This window comes from Oreochromis aureus, linkage group 23 (genome assembly GCF_013358895.1).
Source record: "Oreochromis aureus strain Israel breed Guangdong linkage group 23, ZZ_aureus, whole genome shotgun sequence".
Taxonomy (NCBI): Eukaryota; Metazoa; Chordata; class Actinopteri; order Cichliformes; family Cichlidae; genus Oreochromis; species Oreochromis aureus.
This window is the reverse complement of record NC_052963.1, coordinates 12,854,592-12,875,951: the sequence shown is the minus strand read 5'-3', so window position 1 is coordinate 12,875,951 and position 21,360 is coordinate 12,854,592. Positions and strand designations below refer to the sequence as shown.

At 39.4% G+C, this 21,360-nt stretch overlaps 1 protein-coding gene across 3 annotated transcripts; it reads left to right on the top strand.

Annotated features, from left to right (window-relative positions):
• Window positions 1–1,168: 1,168 nt before the first annotated feature.
• On the top strand, window positions 1,169–21,097 carry LOC116327892 (rho guanine nucleotide exchange factor 7-like). Of its 3 annotated transcripts, XM_039607314.1 has the most exons (22): window positions 1,169–1,647; window positions 2,994–3,077; window positions 6,558–6,642; window positions 6,798–6,922; window positions 7,112–7,316; window positions 9,072–9,163; window positions 10,481–10,575; window positions 11,096–11,191; window positions 11,990–12,112; window positions 12,216–12,354; window positions 12,531–12,590; window positions 12,869–13,015; window positions 13,266–13,352; window positions 13,491–13,569; window positions 14,779–14,909; window positions 15,025–15,240; window positions 15,404–15,497; window positions 16,128–16,217; window positions 16,626–16,797; window positions 17,965–18,051; window positions 18,344–18,398; window positions 19,049–21,097. In XM_039607314.1, exons 1-22 carry the CDS (start codon window positions 1,483–1,485, stop codon window positions 19,169–19,171), a joined length of 2,550 nt encoding a protein of 849 aa, XP_039463248.1. In that variant the 5' UTR covers window positions 1,169–1,482; the 3' UTR covers window positions 19,172–21,097. The 3 variants fall into 3 exon arrangements, with proteins under 3 accessions (XP_039463248.1, XP_031605441.1, XP_039463247.1); XM_031749581.2 differs by lacking the exon at window positions 16,626–16,797 and having other exon boundaries at window positions 1,171–1,647; window positions 17,955–18,051; XM_039607313.1 differs by lacking the exons at window positions 1,169–1,647; window positions 2,994–3,077; window positions 16,626–16,797 and adding an exon at window positions 5,023–5,327 and having other exon boundaries at window positions 17,955–18,051.
• The last annotated feature ends 263 nt before the right edge of the window (window positions 21,098–21,360 follow it).

The window sequence follows — 21,360 nt, the reverse complement described above, 5'->3', positions numbered from 1 at the left end:
GGAAAGGGTTTTCCCAGTCGAGTTATGGTTCATTACTGACTGATGAGCATTAAGTGCATTTGCTTAACTGCTAACTGATGACAGTCAAGCCTCTCACAAAATTGTCGCTGTAAAAGTCAATTAGTCATATAAGGTCATACAATGAAGACACAATATTTTCTGAGTACGTTACCGCGTGGATAAATCACCACATCTGCACGTATCTGTCCACAACGCGGGGAATCTGCTCTGTGTGCTTTAATTAGCCTGTTAGTCATCAATGGGACGGTCCTGTGACGTGCAGCTGTCAAAACACTGGAGGAGGGTAAAGGTTAAAACGGAAGTCAGGAGAGTTTACCTTCAAAATAAAGGGTACACCAAGAAAAAAATTATGAATTATAATTGAGAAGTTGCTGTCTAGCAGGTAAATTAAGTCAGCTTGGCCCTTAACATCAGTGATTAAAATTAATTTATTTCCACTTTCTGATTTGTTTTCTAAAAAATGACAACATAAATTATGTCATTTATGTGGAATGACATAAATGCAGTCATTTATGTCATTCCACATGACAGCATTTATGACATCTTGTTGGGTGTAAATATAAAGAAAATATAAAGTAAATTTACACCCAAAACCTCCTTTATGTATTCTGTCTTAGTGCTTTCTCTAATTAAACAACAGACTTGACCCTTTACTGTATCCTCTAAACTGAATTTTCAGTGGTACTATACAGAAATGCTGCTTTAGCAATACCACATGCGCACTATTATGTCAGCCAGCTCAGCCTGTGTCTTGTTGCCAAATATTGACAGTAAATGAAATTTTGTAAATAAAAAAGTATAAATCAAACATACATTCTAAAAAAATGTCTGAATCCTTTTGTGTTGAGTGTCAACTGTATTTTTTTTTTTAATTACCTATAGAATTTTTAAACAACTGACCCAAAGTGCAAAGAGTCCAGCTCTCCCCCAAAAATTGATTCATCTAACAAGCTATGAAACACTGAGCTCCCCTAAATAAGCTGCTTTTATAGATTAAAAGTATCGGGATCAGTATCGGTATAAGCAATACTGGCCCTGTAGTTACTTTGTATCAGATTTGTTTTGTTGTTATTGTTGCGTTAGACTTTTAATTTGTAAACCATTAAAGGAAGTTGCTTCTTGGAGCAGCTGGTTTGACAATAATGCCACTGCTACAGTTGTGTATGAGCAAAGGTGATGCCAACATCCGCTGAGGGAGAGCCAGAGCGCAGACAATGAGGGGCTGTTAGAGGAAGGAAAAGCGGTATTTCTCACTTCCACCTTATTTTTTCCATAGCAGGAAAAAACAGCGCAGAGGATCCAGCCAGTGCGCGCTGATTGTAGTGTTCAAAACAAGGCGGGGCTGACGTCGCCGTCTGATTTTGGACAAACCACAAGTAGGTTAGCGCAGACACTAAGAGAGTGCTGCTGCTACCCCCCGCCGCTGCTTTTGTTGTTTTTTATGACATCTGAAAGTCAAACATGAATTCAGCCGAACAGACGGTTACGTGGCTCATAACGCTCGGAGTCCTGGAGTCTCCCAAGAAAAGCATCTCGGATCCAGAGGCTTTCCTCCAGGCGTCTCTGCAGGATGGAGCGGTGCTGTGCAGGCTGCTGGAGCGACTCAGACCCGGGACGGTGGACAAAGTAAGTAGATGCAAAGGGAGAAAGAGGTATAACTGACAAATAATAACCCAGTGAAATCGATATAATACAGGGAAGCAAAAGAAAGGAAAACTGTGTTAATGTTTGCTTCTAGATCTTCATGATAAATACTAAATGAGACCAATTAAGCTTCATCCTGCGGAATTTAAGATCCCTGGATGTGTAGTGTTTAAAAATAACAATCTTAAAAAAAACAAAACAAAACCATCCCGAACACTGCAGAATTAATCGCGAATATAAGATTTTTTTCTCTTACATTTTTCTTTTCAGATGATTGTAAGGAAAATCTAAAATCAGTTCTTGCTACTTGAAAATACGACAATTTGATACTCACCACTGCAGTACAGGCTTCTTTTTTTCCTCAAGTGTTATTTTCATTTCACAATTAAAAAAATATTTATGTCTATGGGAATTATGGGAATGTAAAAGCAGGAGGCAGCTTATGAAGTTATATGTAAATGTGACCCGACTTCTGCATTTAAAATATAATATTTTACTGAAACGCATCTAATACCAGCAGAAATACTTCTAACTGCTAATTCTGCTTAATGCAGCTACTTAGATCATAATTATTCAGCTATGACACTACATGTGTTTTGCTTCACAGGTCGTCAGAGCCAGTTCTAGAGTTTAGGAAGCTTACTGCTTTAATGTACAGGCTTATCTGCTCATTGCACACACACACACACACACACACAGTGGACCATGAACCAGTCAACGTCATATCCTACTTATCCAACTTCCCTGGGAGATCTTAAACCTGTTTCAAAGTAACCTGCGCACAGGGAGGGAGTCGTCCTATCAAAATAAAGGCACCAACCATGTCATTATCTACGGCTTATTGCTCATTAGAATTAATTTTTTTCTTATTTAGGAGGATAGCTCATAGCTAGTTGTCTTCGGTGAAGGCTATGCGCTTATTTTAAGTTAGACGATATATGTTGTTTTTTTTATTTCTGTTAAGCACATTTTTTGATAAGTAGTATATGATGATAACATTAAAACCCGATAAACTAGCTGAAAAATTACACTATAGTACAAGCTCTGTGTATTTGTTGGCTACTTTTTTTATTATTGTTTAACGAAAGCAAGCATTTAAAGGTATGAAGACAATGCTTTTACTCTGAAAATGAAACCCGGAAGTCTGACTGATTACCCGAGCTGGCTTGATCCTGGAAAGCAGCAAGTGCACAGGCAGCAAACGGCTGGAATAAGATTGTTTTCAAGCGGACGAAACCTCAGACACCTCCAGGAACTCTTCTGTGTCTATGCTGAGTTGACGTTTTGGGCTAATTTGGTGTTGTTGTGTTTTTTTTCTTCGTGTGCAGTTTTTCCAGGAGCCGAGGAGCGACAGCGAGTGTCAGAGGAACATAACCGAGTTTGTTAAAGGCTGCGGGGCTTTCGGTGTGGAGGTGAGTTAATGCATGTGCTCATTAACAGCGGGACGCCTCGGGTGCAGGGTGTCCTGTGGTTTCACAGACAGTTTAATTGTTTGAATGGACCCCTTTTTTTTTACCTAAAAAAATGCATTTGTTATAGTAGCCTCTGATGGCACGAGACAGTACTCACGAGCTGAAAGTGTGTCGTTAATGAGTGAATAGCTGTGGCTATTTCTCCTTGAGGAAGCATTAAAACACAACGACACGACTGTGTCCACTTGTTTTAATTCACTTCGTTAATTACATATTTATAAACACTGAAAAACACTGGAAGACGGTGACCTCATAAGAAATAGATCCTAATGGAAGCCCTTTGCAGCTTTATTAATGCTTACTAAAGCTTTGTACATACCTATATGAGCCATTTTGGGGTGTTCAGGCTGTAAACCTGAATACCTTTGGCACACTTTTAAGCCTTATTACTATATAATAATCTGTAAATATGAGGCTTTAGATTATCAGGTGTGCTGTTTATGTGATGTTCATGTGGTCCAGGCAACCTTGGGAATCATTTTTCATAAAAATAAACTCAAAAGTTATAGATTTTACTAGTTAGTCATTGATAAAGTCATAAGCAAACGCCTACATGCGTGGTGCTTTATATGAAAGTTGCACAGTTTTGCTTTTATTTAGATAAGGTGGGCGTATCCTCATATGATACACTCCTCTGCCCATGCTGAAAACTCCAGCTGTGGTGTTGACTGTGAAGAGCAGAGCCAGTAAAAGTAGGCCAAAACGAGTTGATTTTCAGTCTGTCTCAAAGATGTTTGGAGCCCACAGGTTTGTATGGCTGTGTTGCTGCCTGTAGACCATTTGTAGTTATGGAAACAAGAAGCAGAGATAAGTGTGGACGCTCTGTTTTCATTTCTGACTTGGCAGCAGTATTCAGACTGCAGAACAGATCAATAAACGGTTATGTTTGTTTTCAGGATGACTATAGTCCAGACTAAGGATGCACCAAATGTTAAATTCTGGGCCCATCCTAGGGTCTAAAATAACAATAGCTGATGCTAGGAGTGATCCATTTTTATGTTTTTTTAATTTATTTGTCATTTTTGTTATCACTTATTTATTCTTTGCTTTCACGTGGGACACAACAGCTAGACACAGCCCATCACCACAGGTTAATATCTTTTATACTGACAGAGAATGGCATCAATGTTTGTCGGGTATATTGGTGCGTTGCTAGTCCATACCATTGAGTTGTGGGTCATCCCATTTGGAGTAGGAGATAAAACACAGATAGTTAATGTGTGACTTGATCATTACCATAGTTCTCATTTGGGGCGTGCTACAAGTCAAATGGTGTGTGTTGTTGGAGGTGGAGCAGACTTTTCTGCTGATCTGAATGCTGTTTCAACAACTGCCCTTAATATTTGGGAATAAATAAGCAGTTGTTTGGCACAGAAAGGGTTAAGTATGAAGCTGGATATTGAATTTGTTATAAAATGCTGTGCTAAAAATATCCATACCGCTCTCAGTGTTCAGAATCGCATATTAGGGTGTGTGCTTGTGTCTGTGTTTGCACAACGGCAGGCCCAGGAGCCAGGTTATATCCTGGCTCACAGTGAGTGTGAAGAGAAAGCTAGTAAATAGTGTATGATGTGACACACACACCCACGTACACACTATTGATCTTAGCCGTGGAAAAAGCCATGGGGTCATAATTGAGAAGAGTAGATTACGCAACACAAGAGTCAAGGTTCTAGATGTGTAGCGTGGTTTCACTCAGGACTTGGAAAACAACTGTGGGCTTTTAAAAGAGGAATGGAAGGAGCATGAAAAGATGAAATGAAGGAGAGTAAAGAGTGGGCTGATGTAATGCTGCATGCCAGGCAGCCCGAGCCAGTGGGTTTTCCAATCAGCTTGATTAGAGGCATGCCAGCCATGTTGTTGGAAGCCAAGGTCTCCATTACTAGCAGTCTGATTGACATCAGCATTGTAATTCTCTCAGACAGTCCTCGGGACAAGAAGAGGGCGAGCCAGACTGAGTGTGTCCAGCACAAGAGGATTAGAGAGCGGGCGATAAGTGCCGGCTTGAGCGTGGACGAACGCTGAGCGTGATTAAGAAGAGCTGCACAATTAATAAAAAAACCCCCAAAAAACAGTCGTGATCATAGATTGGCGTCTGCTGTTAATTAAACCTAACCAGCATGGGACATTGATCCTGTGCATTTTGAGTGCCTTCGCTGATACAGTAGATCAAGTGCTGCCTATAATCAGGTAAGCTGTTTGACCTATGACAGGTGTTTGTTGTAAGCGAGTTGTGGCAGTAGGTGCTCGTCTACAGCTGCAGGCGAGAAAATCTACAGGGCAAAGTGTAAAACAAGCATATTGCATGCTTGATTATTTTTTTAAGGATTGTCTGAATTTGTAATTGTAGTACATTTTTTCTTTCAGCTTAATATGTTTCAGTGGAGCTAAAGTAATCCTAACCTAAATCTTAGGATTCTGGTTGGACAGAAGTAAGAACATTTGTCGACAACTACCAAATATAACACGTAGGATGTCACTGTCAAATGCATTTTCCTTCATTAGTTAAAGTGCTTTTTTTTTTTCTTGACATGCTATTTATAGTGTCAGATTGATCAGGGGCCTGCATTAAACGGCTAAAATGTGTTCACATGCAGCTGTAGCACTGTTGCTAAGTCTCATTTTGTACCTTGGGCCAGTGCCAGTAGGAGAGGTGAACGTGTGCATTAACTTTTGGGTCCACGCTGCTCTTGACTACCAATCAAGCTTGTATGCATAAATCAAACCAGAGCACTTTCCGAGAAAGGCAACATAAAAGGACAGTGTGGTTTTATTTATTAGAGCAAAGCGACTCAGTCTGTGCAGAAACAGAGAATGAGGATTACAGATGTGTTTTTCTTTTTAAATAGCTCTATTTTCCAAAGCTGACTTTTATGCTTCCCCACCTTCACGGCTTGGGAATTTAGAAGTCATTCAGTGTGTGTGGTGTACACAAGATTAGGAGCCTCACAAGTATGTTGATTATGGTTTTGTGTGTCTGTGTGTGCATGTGTGTGTAATGTGGAGATTAATGAGGGGGGGCTCAGACTTTAAGTAATCCTGGTCCAGACTGTAGTTTGATAGGGATGTAAGCCCCCCACTAACTACTTGTGTTTCTTAAGTTTTTAGGCGGACATACTTCTTCCTTATGTATATTTGCAATTATTCAAGTGAACCAAATAGGAAGAAGATATTTTCTTATGTAGTCTTGTTTTTTTGTTGCCCTTTGTTTTTCAAATCCCTTATATTTGCTTCCACATTTCTATGTGAGATACATGCAAGCTATTTAAGGAAGGCAGTTTGTGTGATTCTTGATGTCATGCTCTATGAATTTATTATGAATGTGTGTACTTTTTTCCCCCTTTATGTCAAACCTCTCTATGGTTTATTGCTGTTCTAAAATTCCCTTTATATTCTTTATTTGGTTTTCTCTCCTTGAAGCCTTTCGAGGTCAATGACCTGCTGCAGGGACTGAACTTCTCTAAGGTGCTAAACTCCTTGGTTGCCCTCAACAAAGCTACTGAAGGTAAGATCGCTGTGTGTGTGTGTGTGTGTGTGTGTGTGTGTGTGAGAGAGCAATATTTGTTCCATCTCTGCAAACATTTGGACTTTTTTGGAGCTTATTCCTGTTTGGCCACCCCATGAATTTAAGATGTATTCAATTGCATCATGCATTTGCAGATTTGAGTGTTTCTGGGGACACCGTATGTGTGGCACACTCCTCAACCTCAAGGATCAAGTCCTTTGACTCTCTGAACACTCAGAGTCGCTCCTTGAAACTGGTGCAGCCTCAGTACCGCAGCCTGGTGAGTAACCATGGCAAAGATAAGAACAGTAATAACAGCAGACAAACAGCAACAGGGTTAGAAATATTATTGTGTTGTGAAAACGCAGTTTAATCCTCTAAAGCCCCCTGAAGATGGTGCCTGCCTGAACACGACTAATAAATAACAGCTTTCTATTTTCACGTTGTTTTCCGCTCCTCTCGTTCGCAGGACATGTCAGAGGGCAGTGGGTGTGGCCAGCTGTTGGTCAGGGCACGCTTCCCCTTCCAGCAGACCAATGAGGACGAGCTGTCTTTCTCCAAGGGTGACCTCATTATTGTGACCAGGCAGGAGGAGGGGGGCTGGTGGGAAGGCACGCTGAAGGACAAGACTGGGTGGTTCCCCAGTAACTATGTACGGGAGCTGAAAGGAAATGGTGGGTTAAACTATTACTGCTTGAGATGTTGTGCACCACTGAGGAGAAATAACCCCTTATTGCTTTGGTCACAGAGGACAGTTTGATACCTTTCTGCACATGGGCCTCGTGTTAAGATCTCTGACTTGACATATTCCCATCTTTAAGTCTGTCAGCAGATTTAGAGCAGCTTGCTTATAAAATATTTTGAACATTTTGCTTCCATCATGCATGATATGAGCCATTAATATTATATGACAGTTTCAAGCTTTAAAATGCAGTAAAATAAACATAGGAATGGAAAAAAAACACTGTGCCAATATCAATTTAAAGTGAGTTTTTTTCCCCCAAAGCAACAGCACAGACACACTCCCAGATACACACAAACAGACTTCCTGCATGTCTGTTCTTACTGATTATAACTTCCTGACCTCTTTTAGTTGAATGATTTCTCAAGGACTGGACAAGATATCCTTGGCATGTACTGTAATTGAGATTTATTTCATATGTCATATTTCTTTTTGGGTTTGTTTGTTTTGTTCAGAAATTCCCCTCATTCCTTGCCGTTCTTTAACATAGTTGCACAGTTAGGTTTCTTCACCCTAGAATTCAACAATAATCAACATATATGAGCTTTTTCTGCCTTTATTTAAACACTAACATGGTGTTTCTTTGAATTTTGACATCTTAGGTTAAATTTGTTGGTTAGTTTTGTTGCTTTTGGGGGAGGAAAGGCAGGACAGAAGGAAGAAAGCTTTGCAATAACACAAAGAAAGGAAGTTCCAGAGCTGCTGTATAAAAAGAAACTTCCTGACTTTAACCTCACAGCAGAAAACATCAACCGTGATAACGGCACTCTGAGGAATGGCAGTAAATCCAAATGTCCCAGTGGGAGTTGTTTGATGTGTGAGATAGCAGGCGTATACTTGTGATTGCTGTGGTTGTTTGTAGAGTCAACAGCGATGACATAAAGCATTCTTTTTGAGAGCAATGAACCAAGATCTAGGAAAAGTGTCTTTCATAGCTTCCTTAGGTTGCTCTTTAGTTTCTGTAGTCTGTCGGGTGAGTTTAAAAAGTGCATTAAAGCGACCGTTATCTGGAACATACTGTTGTGCTGTTGTTGCTCGTCTAGCCTTACGTTGCAGTGTCTACAAATAGTGAACAGAAGGATATGAGAAGGTTTCTGTTATGGGCCACGCAGGGCTGTAATAACAGTGGCCGGGACAGTGAAATGACATGACATTGTCGAGTCAATGAGTTATAGCATTCAATCACTGGTTGACCTACATACTGGATCAGCCACAACATTGTGCTGCAGTTGGAGAGTGTTAGAGCTTTCATCCAAAAACATTTGTTTCTATGTGACATTTTGTGACGGAGATGATTTTTCTGGGTGCTCTTGTGCAGCCACTGTTGATCTTTTTTTACTAGATGAGACGTACGGTATCAGTGTGCCACAGTGAAAGGAAGATTTATTATTTTAGTTGCTGTGTGAGCGATCAGAACTCTTACTTTTCGGTCGTTGAACTTTGCCTTTTGATCAAGTTTGTCTTCTTTGATTTAGCCCTTAAATTCTTAGAAAGAAAACTGTAGGGAGTTCAGTTGGTAAAATAAAACACACAGTGACTTAAGAATGTGTTGTGTTGTTATATGAACACATCACTTTTATTTTTATTTGACAAAATTTGTATGTAGCTTGTATTTTGTTTTTATCTGTATTTTAAAGCCAGTGACCCTCTTTCTCCATTTTTTTCTTCTTTTGTTGTTTGTTTTTAGACAAACCATTAGACAAGCCAAAGTCTGGGACGCTCAAAAGTCCGCCCAAAGGCTTTGATACCACTATCATCAACAAGACCTATTACAATGTGGTAAGTATCACAATCTTAAGAAATTCTGTGTGTGTGTGTGTGTGTGTGTTTGTGTGTTTGCTCACCTACATTGTGCCAATGGATAGATTTCTTAAGTGTGTGGGCTTTTGTGGACTGTTGCAATCTGTTCTTTTCCACACATCTATTTAATGACTGTGTAGCATGTAATTGTGGAGCTTGCATGGCACCCCTACGTGTGTCATCCTTGTGTGTACGTGCGTGCGTGCATGTGTGTGTGTGAGTGGCGCAGATGTAATGTAGGTTATTTCTTCCATTCCACTGGTTTCTGGGGCAGCCTTGCCTCAGGGTTGGCTACTGCTGATGCTTGCGTGAGTGTTTGTGAGTGTTTCAATAATGCAACAAGCTGCAAAACCTCACAAGACCATCCATCATTGGGTGGTTTACCTGAGTCTGTCTCATACACACACACACACACACACACACACACACACACACACACACACACACACACACACACACCTGCCTGAAGTCAAAGCTGTTCCTAAAAAGAAATTCAAAAACATGAAGACGTGGATAAAAGTTATTGTTTTTTTTCTCATAAAAGAATCCCCCAAAGCCTTAGAACAGAAGCTTTTAAAGTAGAAGATGCGTGCTTTTCATCTGTTTGTGTGCTTTTTCATGATTGGTTGCACACTGGCATCATCTCCATCTCCTCTTATAGATCATTTTTAAATAAAAAAATATAATATATAAAATAATATATACAAAAATATAATTTACAGTTGCTTAAAATGCCGGTAAACATATAGTGGCTCCCTGCCTGAGGGGAGACACAGCGCTGTCTTATCTGTCACCGTGCAATTCATTAACCTCATTACTGTGAGGTTTCTGATGTCATGGCGAGATTAGCCAGTTAGCCTGCGGAGTCAGACCCTTGGAAAGCTAATCGAGCCAGAATTATATACTACAGCTCCCGAAGGCTCCAATGACTTTCCCTATTAGTTTGTGACAAATGCGCTTCCCACTGAAAAGCAGTTTCCTTATAAACTCATTTAATGCTGTACAATTATCCAAAACCTACAGATAGAAGTTTACAGTGATAGGAAACTGAATGGCCTGGGACTTTTTCTCTCTTTCACTCTTTTCTTTTATATTTTAATGGTATCACTCAACATAAATAATGGAAAATTGTGTGTGTGTGTGTGTGTGTGTGTGTGTGTGTGTGTGTGTGTGTGTGTGTGTGTGTGTGTGTGTGTGTGTGTGTGTGTGTGTGTGTGTGTGTGTGTGTGTGTGTGTGTGTGTGTGTGTGTGTGTGTGTGTGTGTGTGTGTGTGTGTGTGTGTGATGGCTTCATCAGGTCCTACAGAACATCCTGGAAGCAGAGACTGAATATTCAAGGGAGTTGCAGAGTCTCTTGGGTTCATACCTTCGCCCACTTCATCCCACAGACAGGTAGAGTTATTTTTATACCTTTCGTTGTTTTATTCAACAGAGTCAGATTTTAGAGGGGGAGGAAATGCACACAGGCATATCTATTACACTGTCATAAATCCAAATTGAATATGTATACACATATATCTAATATTTACACACACATATGACAGAATATATTATTTGCTGTCCCTGTACATCCTGAAACCAGACATACTGTTATTATATATTTCAGGTAGATCCACATCAGACATGTACTTTAAATTACAGTGCCTTTACCTTGAATACATTTTCCTTAATATACTTTTTCTGTATTATCCTTACAGGGTATAAATGTTTTAACAGTACTTGGCTGTATATAATTCATGAAGTAGTTGGATCGATCTGACAGGTTATCTGTATATCTGGAAACTTACTACATCTGTAGTAAGTTTCCAGATATACAGTGTGGTGTGTCAGATATACTTGTGTGTTAGATATTTTCTGACACACCATCAGAGTTAATGCTCTGCTCTCTCCTCTCTTGTCTTCTCTTCTGCAGACTCAGCAGTGTTGACATCGGTCACATTCAGGCAAATCTGGAAGACATTTCAACCTTTCAGCAAATGCTGGTTCAGTCTTTGGAAGAGCACACCAGGTCAGCATATATTTATTTTCTTAGTCTTTACTCTGCATGTAATATGTTTGAGTTTTGGCTGATGACCTGTGATAGACTGGAGATCTGGATGGATGCATGGATGGAGTTTTGATTGACTGTTAGTGACAGACATTTCTTTCTTCTCTGAACCTTGCTTGCTTTACTGAATAAAGTTTGACTGCTGTATTTACAGGTTATTAATTTCACTTTTGTGCTGGAATTAAATCTGTGTATGTAGTAAATGTTTTTGTGAACTTTGGCTATCGTATAACTTCTCTATAGCCTTTCTAAAACATGCACAATGCTCAGATGAACTTCCCATGTTCACATCCTGTTGCACTAAGATTACTCAGACCAGCAGCTGTGCTGAATGGCGCTTCATGTTGGCGATTGTTGTAACAACAGCGACATCTGTTGGTCATATGAAGTCATACAGGCTGTTTTTCTAGTTTGGACAAGTACATGATGATGATGATGATGATGATGATGATTTTTTTTGGTAATAAAAATCTTAAACCTGATGAACAACAGCAGCTGAGCCTGTGTTTCATTTGTATAACTGATTGGTTGTGTGTCACTAAATGATCTCTTTAACAGAAGGCATTATAGTTTTAAAGTGTGGTCTTGAAATGTTGTGTTCCCATCAGTTTTCACTTCTGTTTTATGTTAATCATGAAGGTGAAGGCTGGCTAACACCCATAATTACCACAGAATGAAACTATTATCTTTATGTGCAACAGATATACTAGGATTACGCTTTTATCCAAACTGGGACTGTCATGTCATTTGTGTGTGTAGACTTCCTGAGAGCCAGCAGAGGATTGGAGGGTTCTTCCTGGGCTTGATCCCCCAGATGAAGAAGATCTATTTGACCTACTGCTCTAATCACCCGTCTGCTGTCAATGTACTGACACAACACAGGTACTGTCTGAGAATTTTAATCGACAGAACAAAACTTCCTTTCCTGAAAGAGTAAGTTCATGTGCTTTATTTTGTATATTTTGTCTGTGTATGTGTATCGCAGTGAGGAGCTGAAAGAATACATGGAGTCAAAAGGAGCACCCCCCCCTGGGATCTTGGCACTGACCACTAGCCTAAGTAAACCCTTCATCAGACTGGATAGATACCCAACCCTGCTGAAAGAACTGGACAGACATATGGAAGTAAGCTTGAATTGCTCCCTGTCTTTCTGCGTCTCTGCTAGTATACTCCAGTCCTGCAAAATTTAATTGAATCATTTTATCGAATGATGATAACTGGGGCAGAGAATGTGGACAAAAGGGAAAAAGCTTATTTGTTTTCATGTGCTTGAATCTTGAATCTTGTCTGTGTCTTTTAGGACCAACACCCTGACAGAGCTGATCTGCAGGCTTCTATGACAGCCTTTAAAAACCTCTCTGTAAGACACATGCTCTTCAGTCCTTAAACATTAAGCTAGTCAAACGTATGTACATGCTAATGTAGTCCAGGAATGAGGGGTACAAAGTGTATCAAACTACTCAACCTGCAGAAAGTAACCCATAAGAGGCGACTTATAACATCTTATATTACATCTTTTGAGTTTGAATATAATTTTATGACCTGTTTTTTATTACATTTAACCACAGTTTCACTGTATCAATCAGAAATGATGTCACTGGGTTTTCGAATGCCTGTTCTGTGTTTCTGTGTCCTCAGGCTCAGTGTAAGGAAATCAGGAAGAAGAAGGAACTGGTGTTGCAGATTTTAACAGAGCCGATCAGAAACTGGGAGGGAGATGATATCCGAACTCTTGGCCCTGTCCTTCACATGTCCCAGGCTGCAGTTCGCTCACAGAACTGTCAGGTACTTATCACGACCTGCAAGCGACTTAACTACACACAGAACCTGTTGTTGTCTTTCTGAAATGAAAGGCATACTCATAGGCCAGCGTCTGATCAGCCAGAAAAACCTGTGCATAAAAGTTTATATTCACTCCCACAATGAACACTGATCAGTTCACAATTCAGGTCAATTTTATTTATACAGCACTTGGCACTTTTATAGTGCAAGGTAAAAACCCAACAATTAATCCAATAAAAATCTTATTTTTCAGGAGTCAAATGAATGCTACCTCCTTCTCTTCCATCACACTCTGCTCATGGTGTCTGCCAGCCTGAGAATGAGTGGATTCATCTATCAGGTATGGCACACTTGATTTGATCTCTGCAATTTCCACAGTAATGTTCCTGTCACTAACATGCATGTATTTCTTTGATGTGTCAAACCTTACTAGCTTATCTGGTGCACTGATGAACACTGTTTCTGTTTGTGTCTGCAGGGGCGGATACCGTTATCAGGAATGCTTATTTCCAGGATAGAGGATGGAGAAAACTTGAAGAATGCTTTTGAAATATCTGGTCAGCCTCTTTCTTCATTTCCTACGAGACATTTCTGCTTAGCTCTTTTATAGAATCTCACTTGATTTCAGCATCTTTACACTCATGGCCTGTTTCAAATATGGGGTTTCACAGACAGTTTGCTCCTGATGATCTCACATTTACATTAGGCGGGAACACTGGGAGTCGCCAAAACTCTGAGATTCAGGGATTGTTTTTGCATAAATTCATTAATCATAACAACCCAGAAGATACACTCCTTGCAGGACATGCTGAAAAGCATAAAGTGATTACTGTTGCAGTTTACCCCTCAAGTATAATTTGCTTTTTTGAGGACATATTTAAAAATATAACATGTGAAACTATTTTCACAAAATATTTTTAAAAATTCAGAAAATTTGGAAAAAATTTTATTATGTTTTAACTACACTTCTGTTTTTTTGTGAAACAATATTATTCCAAAGACTATGGAAATAAAACTACTGAGAGATCTATTCAGAACAGCTATCAGGACACCCGTGAATGACTTAGCCAAGTCTGGTATTGTAATTGTTAGAATCCTGCACAGGAGTCGGCTGCAAGTTTGCAGTCCAAGAAAAAAAACACTTCTGCAGAAAAGACAGCTTCAAGCTAGACTGAAGTATGCTAAAGACGACCTGGAGAAGTCGTCACACTGTCGTTCACACTGGAACTGCATCCTTTGGTCAGATGAGACAAAACTAGGGCTCTAGGGCAGAGACGTTGCTCATGTTTGGAGAAAGCAGGAAGAGGTGTACAACCCAAAGACCAAACAGTGGTGGGAGTACTATGCTGTGAGAATGCTTCAGTGCATCTGCAGCTGAGAATCTCGTCAAGTTGGAAGGAATCATGAAGAATGAAGGATTTGTGAAGATTCTGAAAAAAACCCTCAAGAAAGCAAAACTGGGTCTGGTTCTTCGCTTTGTCGTCCAACATGCCTCCTGCCAGAAGCCCAAAGTGAATGTTACGGACTGGCCTGCACAAAGCCTTGACTTGAACTGATCTGTATATAGTAAAAAATTGTCAGTTTTGCTTATGGATAAAAAGTAAGGGCTATCACACAAAACACAAGTAGTAGCACATTCAGCATAATTTGGAAAATATAAGAATGACTGGCTGGGGAGAGGAAGGTCAGGTGTCTTTTGTATTTGTATGATATGTGTGCTTTTCTGCAATATTAACATCTTCCACTGTGTGTGGGTCATTGTGCAGGCAGCCAGGGTGAGCGCATCCAGGTAGCATGTAACAGTCAGCACGATCTGCAGGAATGGCTGGACCTTCTCACTAAACACACCCACGCTCCGGCTGCATCCACACACAAGACTCTGTCTGTCTGTCACACAGTAAGTCGGCACATTTTCTACAAAGTAAATGAATTGCAGCTCATCCACGTCACTTCCCTCTAATTTCCTCTCCTCTGGTTCCTCCTCTTTTTCCACTTCACCCACCTCCTCCCAGCTGCCCTCTCACCCTGTCACTCCCTCTAGAAACTCTGAGTCTCGTGGAGGGAGTAGCGTGAACACTTACCACACCCTTCCCCATGTCTCCTTGCATGGGATCAGCAGCCCTATGTGGGGACCCCTGGAGCCACCGAGTACCCCCAAACCCTGGAGCTTAAGCTGCCTTCGCCCTGCTCCTCCACTCCGGCCCTCTGCTGCTCTCTGCTACAAGGAGGTGCTCGATTTTATGGTTTATTACAGAATATACATTGTTTTTGGTATTTCCTTTTTTGCAAACATTTTTCTAAATTCATTCACTTCTGTTGTATTGCTTGATATAATCCAAGACTTGACTGAAAAAGTGAAATCTGAATTTTATTTTTTATCTTTTTTTGAAGGACATGAGTAAGAGTCCCAAAAATGTGAAGAAGCTCCTCCCAAAGAGGAAGCCAGAAAGGAAACCCTCAGAAGAGGACTTCACTGTCAGAAAAAGTAAGTACTGCACAGAAACCTGAACTTTTAATTATAAAAATGTTGCCATGGGGACTTCTATTACTTCACAGCAACATAACTAATAATATTAACAGTAGTGAATGTAAATTTCTTCAGTTGCTTCTATTAGATAATGTTTAAGTACTGTATTCTTTAATCTATCAGAGTCACAGCTCAGGAAAAAGGTGCATTTTGCTAAACTTCCAGCTGAAATTAGACAGCAGTGTAACATCAGACTAATCATAAATATCATAAATTGAATAAAACTGGAAAAGATTTTGAAGTTTCTTAGACTCAAGAAAGTAACTCGTCCACTGTGACAGCCCATTGAATACATTTCAGATGAGATTTTATGAATAAATAGAGTTCGATTTAAGTCATTAAAACAGCATATTGATTTCATTAGCAGAAGCTTAGTTTTTAATAAAAACAATCCATAGTGCTCACCTCTGCTGAGATCCAAACTGTGTAGATTTTCTTTGTTGATCACTTTAACTTTGATATGTGGTTGAAGTTGGAGTCAGCCTTTATTGAATCTTTTAGAAAGCTGTACGGTGAAGCAATGTCCACCAGAGGGCGTGTAGGTGCAGTCTCATCAGCTCAGTTCCTTGGTCTGCCCTTGTCTCTCAGGTACAGCAGCTCTAGAGGAGGATGCTCAAATACTCAAAGTCATAGAGGCTTATTGTACCAGTGCCAAGACACGACAGACTCTTAACTCCAGTGAGTACGCACACACCCATCAGTGCAACATATGTAAACGCATCATGCATAGAACTGCATAGTTGCTGTCTTATTGGAAACCATTGTTTGTTTTCTGCTTTTGGCTCTAACAGTGTTTTCTCTCTTCTCCTTTTATGTCTTACCTCACTTCCTCTGTTTTCCTCATGCTCCAATTATTGTATTAACTGTTAACATACACATTGTGCTATTGGGTTTTATTAACATCATCCATTTATTTTGTTAATTTTTATCATCACTATGTTTATATTTTTTATCACATACAACCTGGTTTTCTGGTTTTGGATATAAATTATTGGTTACACTTTCACTTTGGTTTATATTCCTTCCTTCATCCCCCAAACATTCAATTTGATTTTTCAAATGCCGTCCATTGCTGGTTCTGTAAAGCCTGGCAAGGAACTGACCTCATGCACAACCACGTACTTGCTGACAACAGCCTCACAGTGGCTGGCTTGCCTGGCAACCCTCCGTGTTCTGACCAATCAGAGGACTCGGATTATGACAGTATCTGGACTGCCCATAGTTACAGGACTGCCTCATTTTCTCGTAAGATATCGATGTTGCAAACCCCGACATGATGCTGAACCAGCTGGTTTACATAGTGATCGATATGTACAGTGTTGTGGAAAAGTGTTTGCCCACTTCCCAAAGTTTTTGCATATTTGTCACACTTACATGTTTCATATCATCAAACACATTTTAGACAAGGATAATCCGAGTAGCTACAAAATGCAGTTTTTAAATGGTAAATTATCCAAACCCTTCTTGGCCCTGTGTCAAAAAGTAATTGCCCCCTAATAACTGGTTGTTTCCCCTCGTGGTAGCAAGGACTACAATCCAGCATTTGTGATAACTGGAAATTAGTCTTTTACGTCAGTGTGGAGGAATCTTGGCCCACTCTTCTTTGCAGATTTATGTTAATTCAGCCACACTGGAGGGTTTTCAAGCATGTACTGCCTCTTTAAGGTCATGGCAAAGCATCTCAATCGGATTTAAGTTTAGATTTTTTGTGTTTACTTTCATTATCTGTGTCTAATATTACAATTTGTTTGATAATCAAAAATATGTAAATGTGACAAATATGGACAACACTAAGAAATCAGGAAGGGGGCAAATATTTCTTCAAAGCATTTTATATATTGGTAGTGATTCAAACCTTCCCCTTGCTGTGTGTATACCTGTGTACTTTGTGTCTGTGCTGTATAATATGTACGTAGTAGTTATCTCTGTGTATTACCCTGTGTGTATCCTCATTAGCATACAGCAGTCTGCTAATATACCTGATAGTAAAGTATGTTTATTGCTGTTTGAAATTCATACAAACAAAACAAGCAAGTGGACAAGTACAGTAACATAATAACTGGTGATACTTTCATGACAACCATACAGATTGCCTTTCACTGCAGGTTTGAGTGCATACAGCCTCAGTCAGACTGCAGGTAAAATGAAACTGATTTCTCAGTGTGCACTTATGAAACAGACGTCTGTCAGAGGTTTGTGTTTGAAAGTGCCACATTTCATTCTCTTATATCTGCCAGCAGTGAAGGTAATATTATATTATTTGCTTGCTTGTAGTTTGTAAGGCATCAGCTGTTAAAGCCTCTGATGTTCTTCTTTGAACTGTATGTTTACAAGTTGAAATGATAAGAGGTTTGTGCATTTGTCACACACGTTATATTTTTTATAATAACCTGACTTTTGTCAATGTCGAATCAGGCTCCAGTAGGAAGGACGTCCAGGTGTTGTTCCCGGAAGAGGAGAAGATTATAGTGGAGGAAATGAGGAGCAATGGACAGACTGTAGTAGAGGAGAGGTGAGAGACAAAGATGTATTTTTTTAACGTTTGCTATAATACTTACACACAGAAAACTGATACTGCCTTTGTCATCCCTGTGGGCATGCAGTTATTATGGTAATAAATAAAAATAAACTTTAAAAATTGAAAGCATAAATATGCATAATGAAAGTGGAGGATACTAAACAGAATCTCAGAGTATATAACTCCTACATCAACACTCATGCAGAGACTTAAACATGTGAAACTGTGCATATTCAGTCAGTGCTGGTGAGGCTAAATAAATAAGAACTGTTTTCTGTGCCTGCAGGAGTCTGGTGGACACTGTGTACAGCCTCAAAGATGAAGTCCAGGAACTCAAACAGGTCTGTCTCCAGTTCTTTTAGAAACAAGGTTATTGCTGCCAAGATCTTCTTACTGTAGCCAGTTTGTTGCCCGTGTTTTACATAAAAGGTTCAAAATTAGGTCCAAGAACACAGATGGTCTCCAAGAAGTTGCTGTTAGTGTAGTTGAATGCATGCCTGCATGTTTAATTAAGGACACATGCTGTACTGGCAGCGGCTTTATCCTGATACAAATAAAGGAAATTAGTGTTTTGGTTCTACTGACAGAATTACTGCAGATCATTAATACTTTGGAGTATTTTTGTAGTAGCTACAAAGTAGGGATGGAGGCTGTTTCTAAATGGAGATCAGGTCCTGAATGAGTAAAAACTATACTTATTAGTGTCAAACCTCTGATAGTTTGGAGCACTGGGCAGTGTCATGGGTTTTTACTTTGGTTTCAAGACAAAAGTTCCATATTTGTGTAGTGGAGCAGCTGAAAGAAGCCTTTTCTGTGCATCAATGTTATTTATGACCTAGATCACTGTGGTGGTTTTGAACTGACCTTTTCTCTGCCTGTTTCTGCCTTTGCAGGTTCACTTTATTTTTGGCGATGAATTTTGATATCTATCATCTCTCTTTTGATTATTTTCATCTATTTTTTTCTCCTTATCCTTTCGCCCTTCCTCCAGGACAACAAGAGGATGAAGAGGACGCTAGAGGAGGAACAGCGGGCAAGGAAAGAGCTGGAGAGGATTGTGAGGAGAGTTCTGAAGAACATGAACGACCCGACCTGGGACGAAACAAACCTCTGAGTTTGTGTCTGACACTGAAGGACGAGATTAGTTCCTGACTTTTTAATGACTTGGAAATCATTGAACCTGTGTGGACAAAAAGCTGCTTGTAGTTAATTCCGCTGCAGCATGTCTCCAATTCCACTAGCTTTGACCTTCACAGTGACCTGTGTGCCAAACTGTGGACCAATGTAAAACACCTGCCAGCCGTTAGCAAAGCTGTCCCAACTGACCTTAAAGCTGTGAAGCCATACTAGCCTGCAGGCGAGCTGATTAGCCATCTTTGACACACTGACACGAGAATCAAGACTTTTTTTTTTTCATTTACTTGTGTACTTCTCTGTCATTCCTTTTTAGTGCAACATTTCACAATTGCTAGGAAAGTATTTTCTTGACTGGCCTTGGGCATGAACACTAGCTCTACATGGGCTTGTATATTTCACAGATATTGGAGCCTTGCGGACAAAACTCTTCCTTGAAACTTGAATTTTATTCCAAAACTCCACATTTTATTTCTTGTTTTCTGATGCTAAATCATCACTTTGGGAGTTTTAAAAACTGATTTCTGAACTTAAAAAAACTACGAACTTTTTACATTATAAATGCAATCTAAGTCTACCAGCACTTATAAGAGACCTCACGAGTTTCACGGGATTAGATTGCACTTTTAGTGTTGTGTTAATACAAAATGACTTATTTATGGATCCATATAAGTGCGTAGCCTTACTGATATTTGCTTGGACCTACTGTGTCAGTTTATCCACCTCTGGGTTTAGACGATTGTGCTTGAACTTGTCAAATAATAAACAAGAAATCATAGAAATGCGTAGTTGCTGAAAAATAATCAACAGTAGTTATTATCAAAAGGTTTCTCAGGAATTAAGATGACCATCAGGGGAGCTCCAGATTCACGTCCATTTCAAATTTCACATCCAAAGCAATTTCAGAAAATTTCAAAAAAATTGATTTGGAATCGTAATGCAGGGTTACTCATTTTTTTTGTAATGATAAAATAAAAGCAAAATTAAAATGATTGCATTGAAGTAAAGAAACAGCATTTGCAAATTCGCAATTTTCTAAACTTTGCTCCTGATCAATCTTATGGTTGTCAAAATAAAAAGTATAAGCTACCTTTAAAATACATCTTAACTTGGGGCAACACATTACTTATCATGTGTACACTGTAAAATAAAAGTAATGAAAATGTGAGTGAACAATCCAGAGTGTAGGAAATAGTCTAACCCTAAAAAACCCAATGTAATTCAGAATATCAACAGAAACCATATAACAATATGAACACTAAAAAAACAATTAGTTTTATATTTTATTCCACATAAGCGCCGGTACACTAAAACGATGCTCAGAAAAGCTCCCACACTCGTTTTCATGCAGTCCTAACTTCATTTTTTCAGAGCTAAACGAAACACTCAGAGTGACGGATCTGCGCTCCTTCTTTATCAATACCAAAGGCAAAGCAATACAACACTGGAAAAATCTTTTTTATGATGTCAGTACGCAACTTATTGTACAATGTTTTTTTTTATATATATATTTGATGTTATGTTTTTACTCTGGCTTTGATTTGTAACACTCGTTATTTTCTACTTGACCTCGTCAATCACACTAAAGATGATTTGTACAGAAAAGCTACTCTTTTCTCGTGCCATTGGGAGAAAAAATCTTTTGTTAAAGCTTTTATCTTTATAACTTCACTTACAAATGACATAATACTGAAAGCAGAACCACATTAATATAAGCTATGTAATACAGTATGCCATTTTCTGGCGCTAACTAATGTATTTAACTGAAAGTGATTGGTGTAAATGCATTGTGTGTTCAGATGTTATAGCAGTGAAGACGATTACAGTAGTTACTGTGACAACAATCACCCCCCCTCTATTTATTTCACCCATTTGTCTGAGTGAATAAAATATTGAACCAACCGTGGATCTCAGTCTCCAGTCAGTTAATATCTCTGCCCAGAATAAGTTATATAGTTGATTTAATGTTTCCAGTGTTTCTCTGCCTGTTGTGCACTGATGTTTTTCTGCCGTTCACAGTTTGAATGCCTTCCTGTGTAAGGTCAGCACCACATTAATGTTTCTTTTGTTTAATCATGCATCTTGAACAGTTTTATGTTTTTTAGGTGCCCCGTGCTGGGCATGCTGTGACATCCTCCTAACACAGTTATACTACAGTAAGGGACAGAT

Excerpts from the sequence above, each read along its gene's own strand:
- LOC116327892 (XM_039607314.1), top strand. The coding sequence starts at position 1,483 with ATGAATTCAGCCGAACAGACGGTTACGTGGCTCATAACGCTCGGAGTC. Across the intron at positions 9,164-10,480 it reads ACAAGACCTATTACAATGTG|GTCCTACAGAACATCCTGGA; the intron begins GTAAGTATCACA and ends TGGCTTCATCAG. Across the intron at positions 15,241-15,403 it reads CTGCTCTCTGCTACAAGGAG|GACATGAGTAAGAGTCCCAA; the intron begins GTGCTCGATTTT and ends CTTTTTTTGAAG.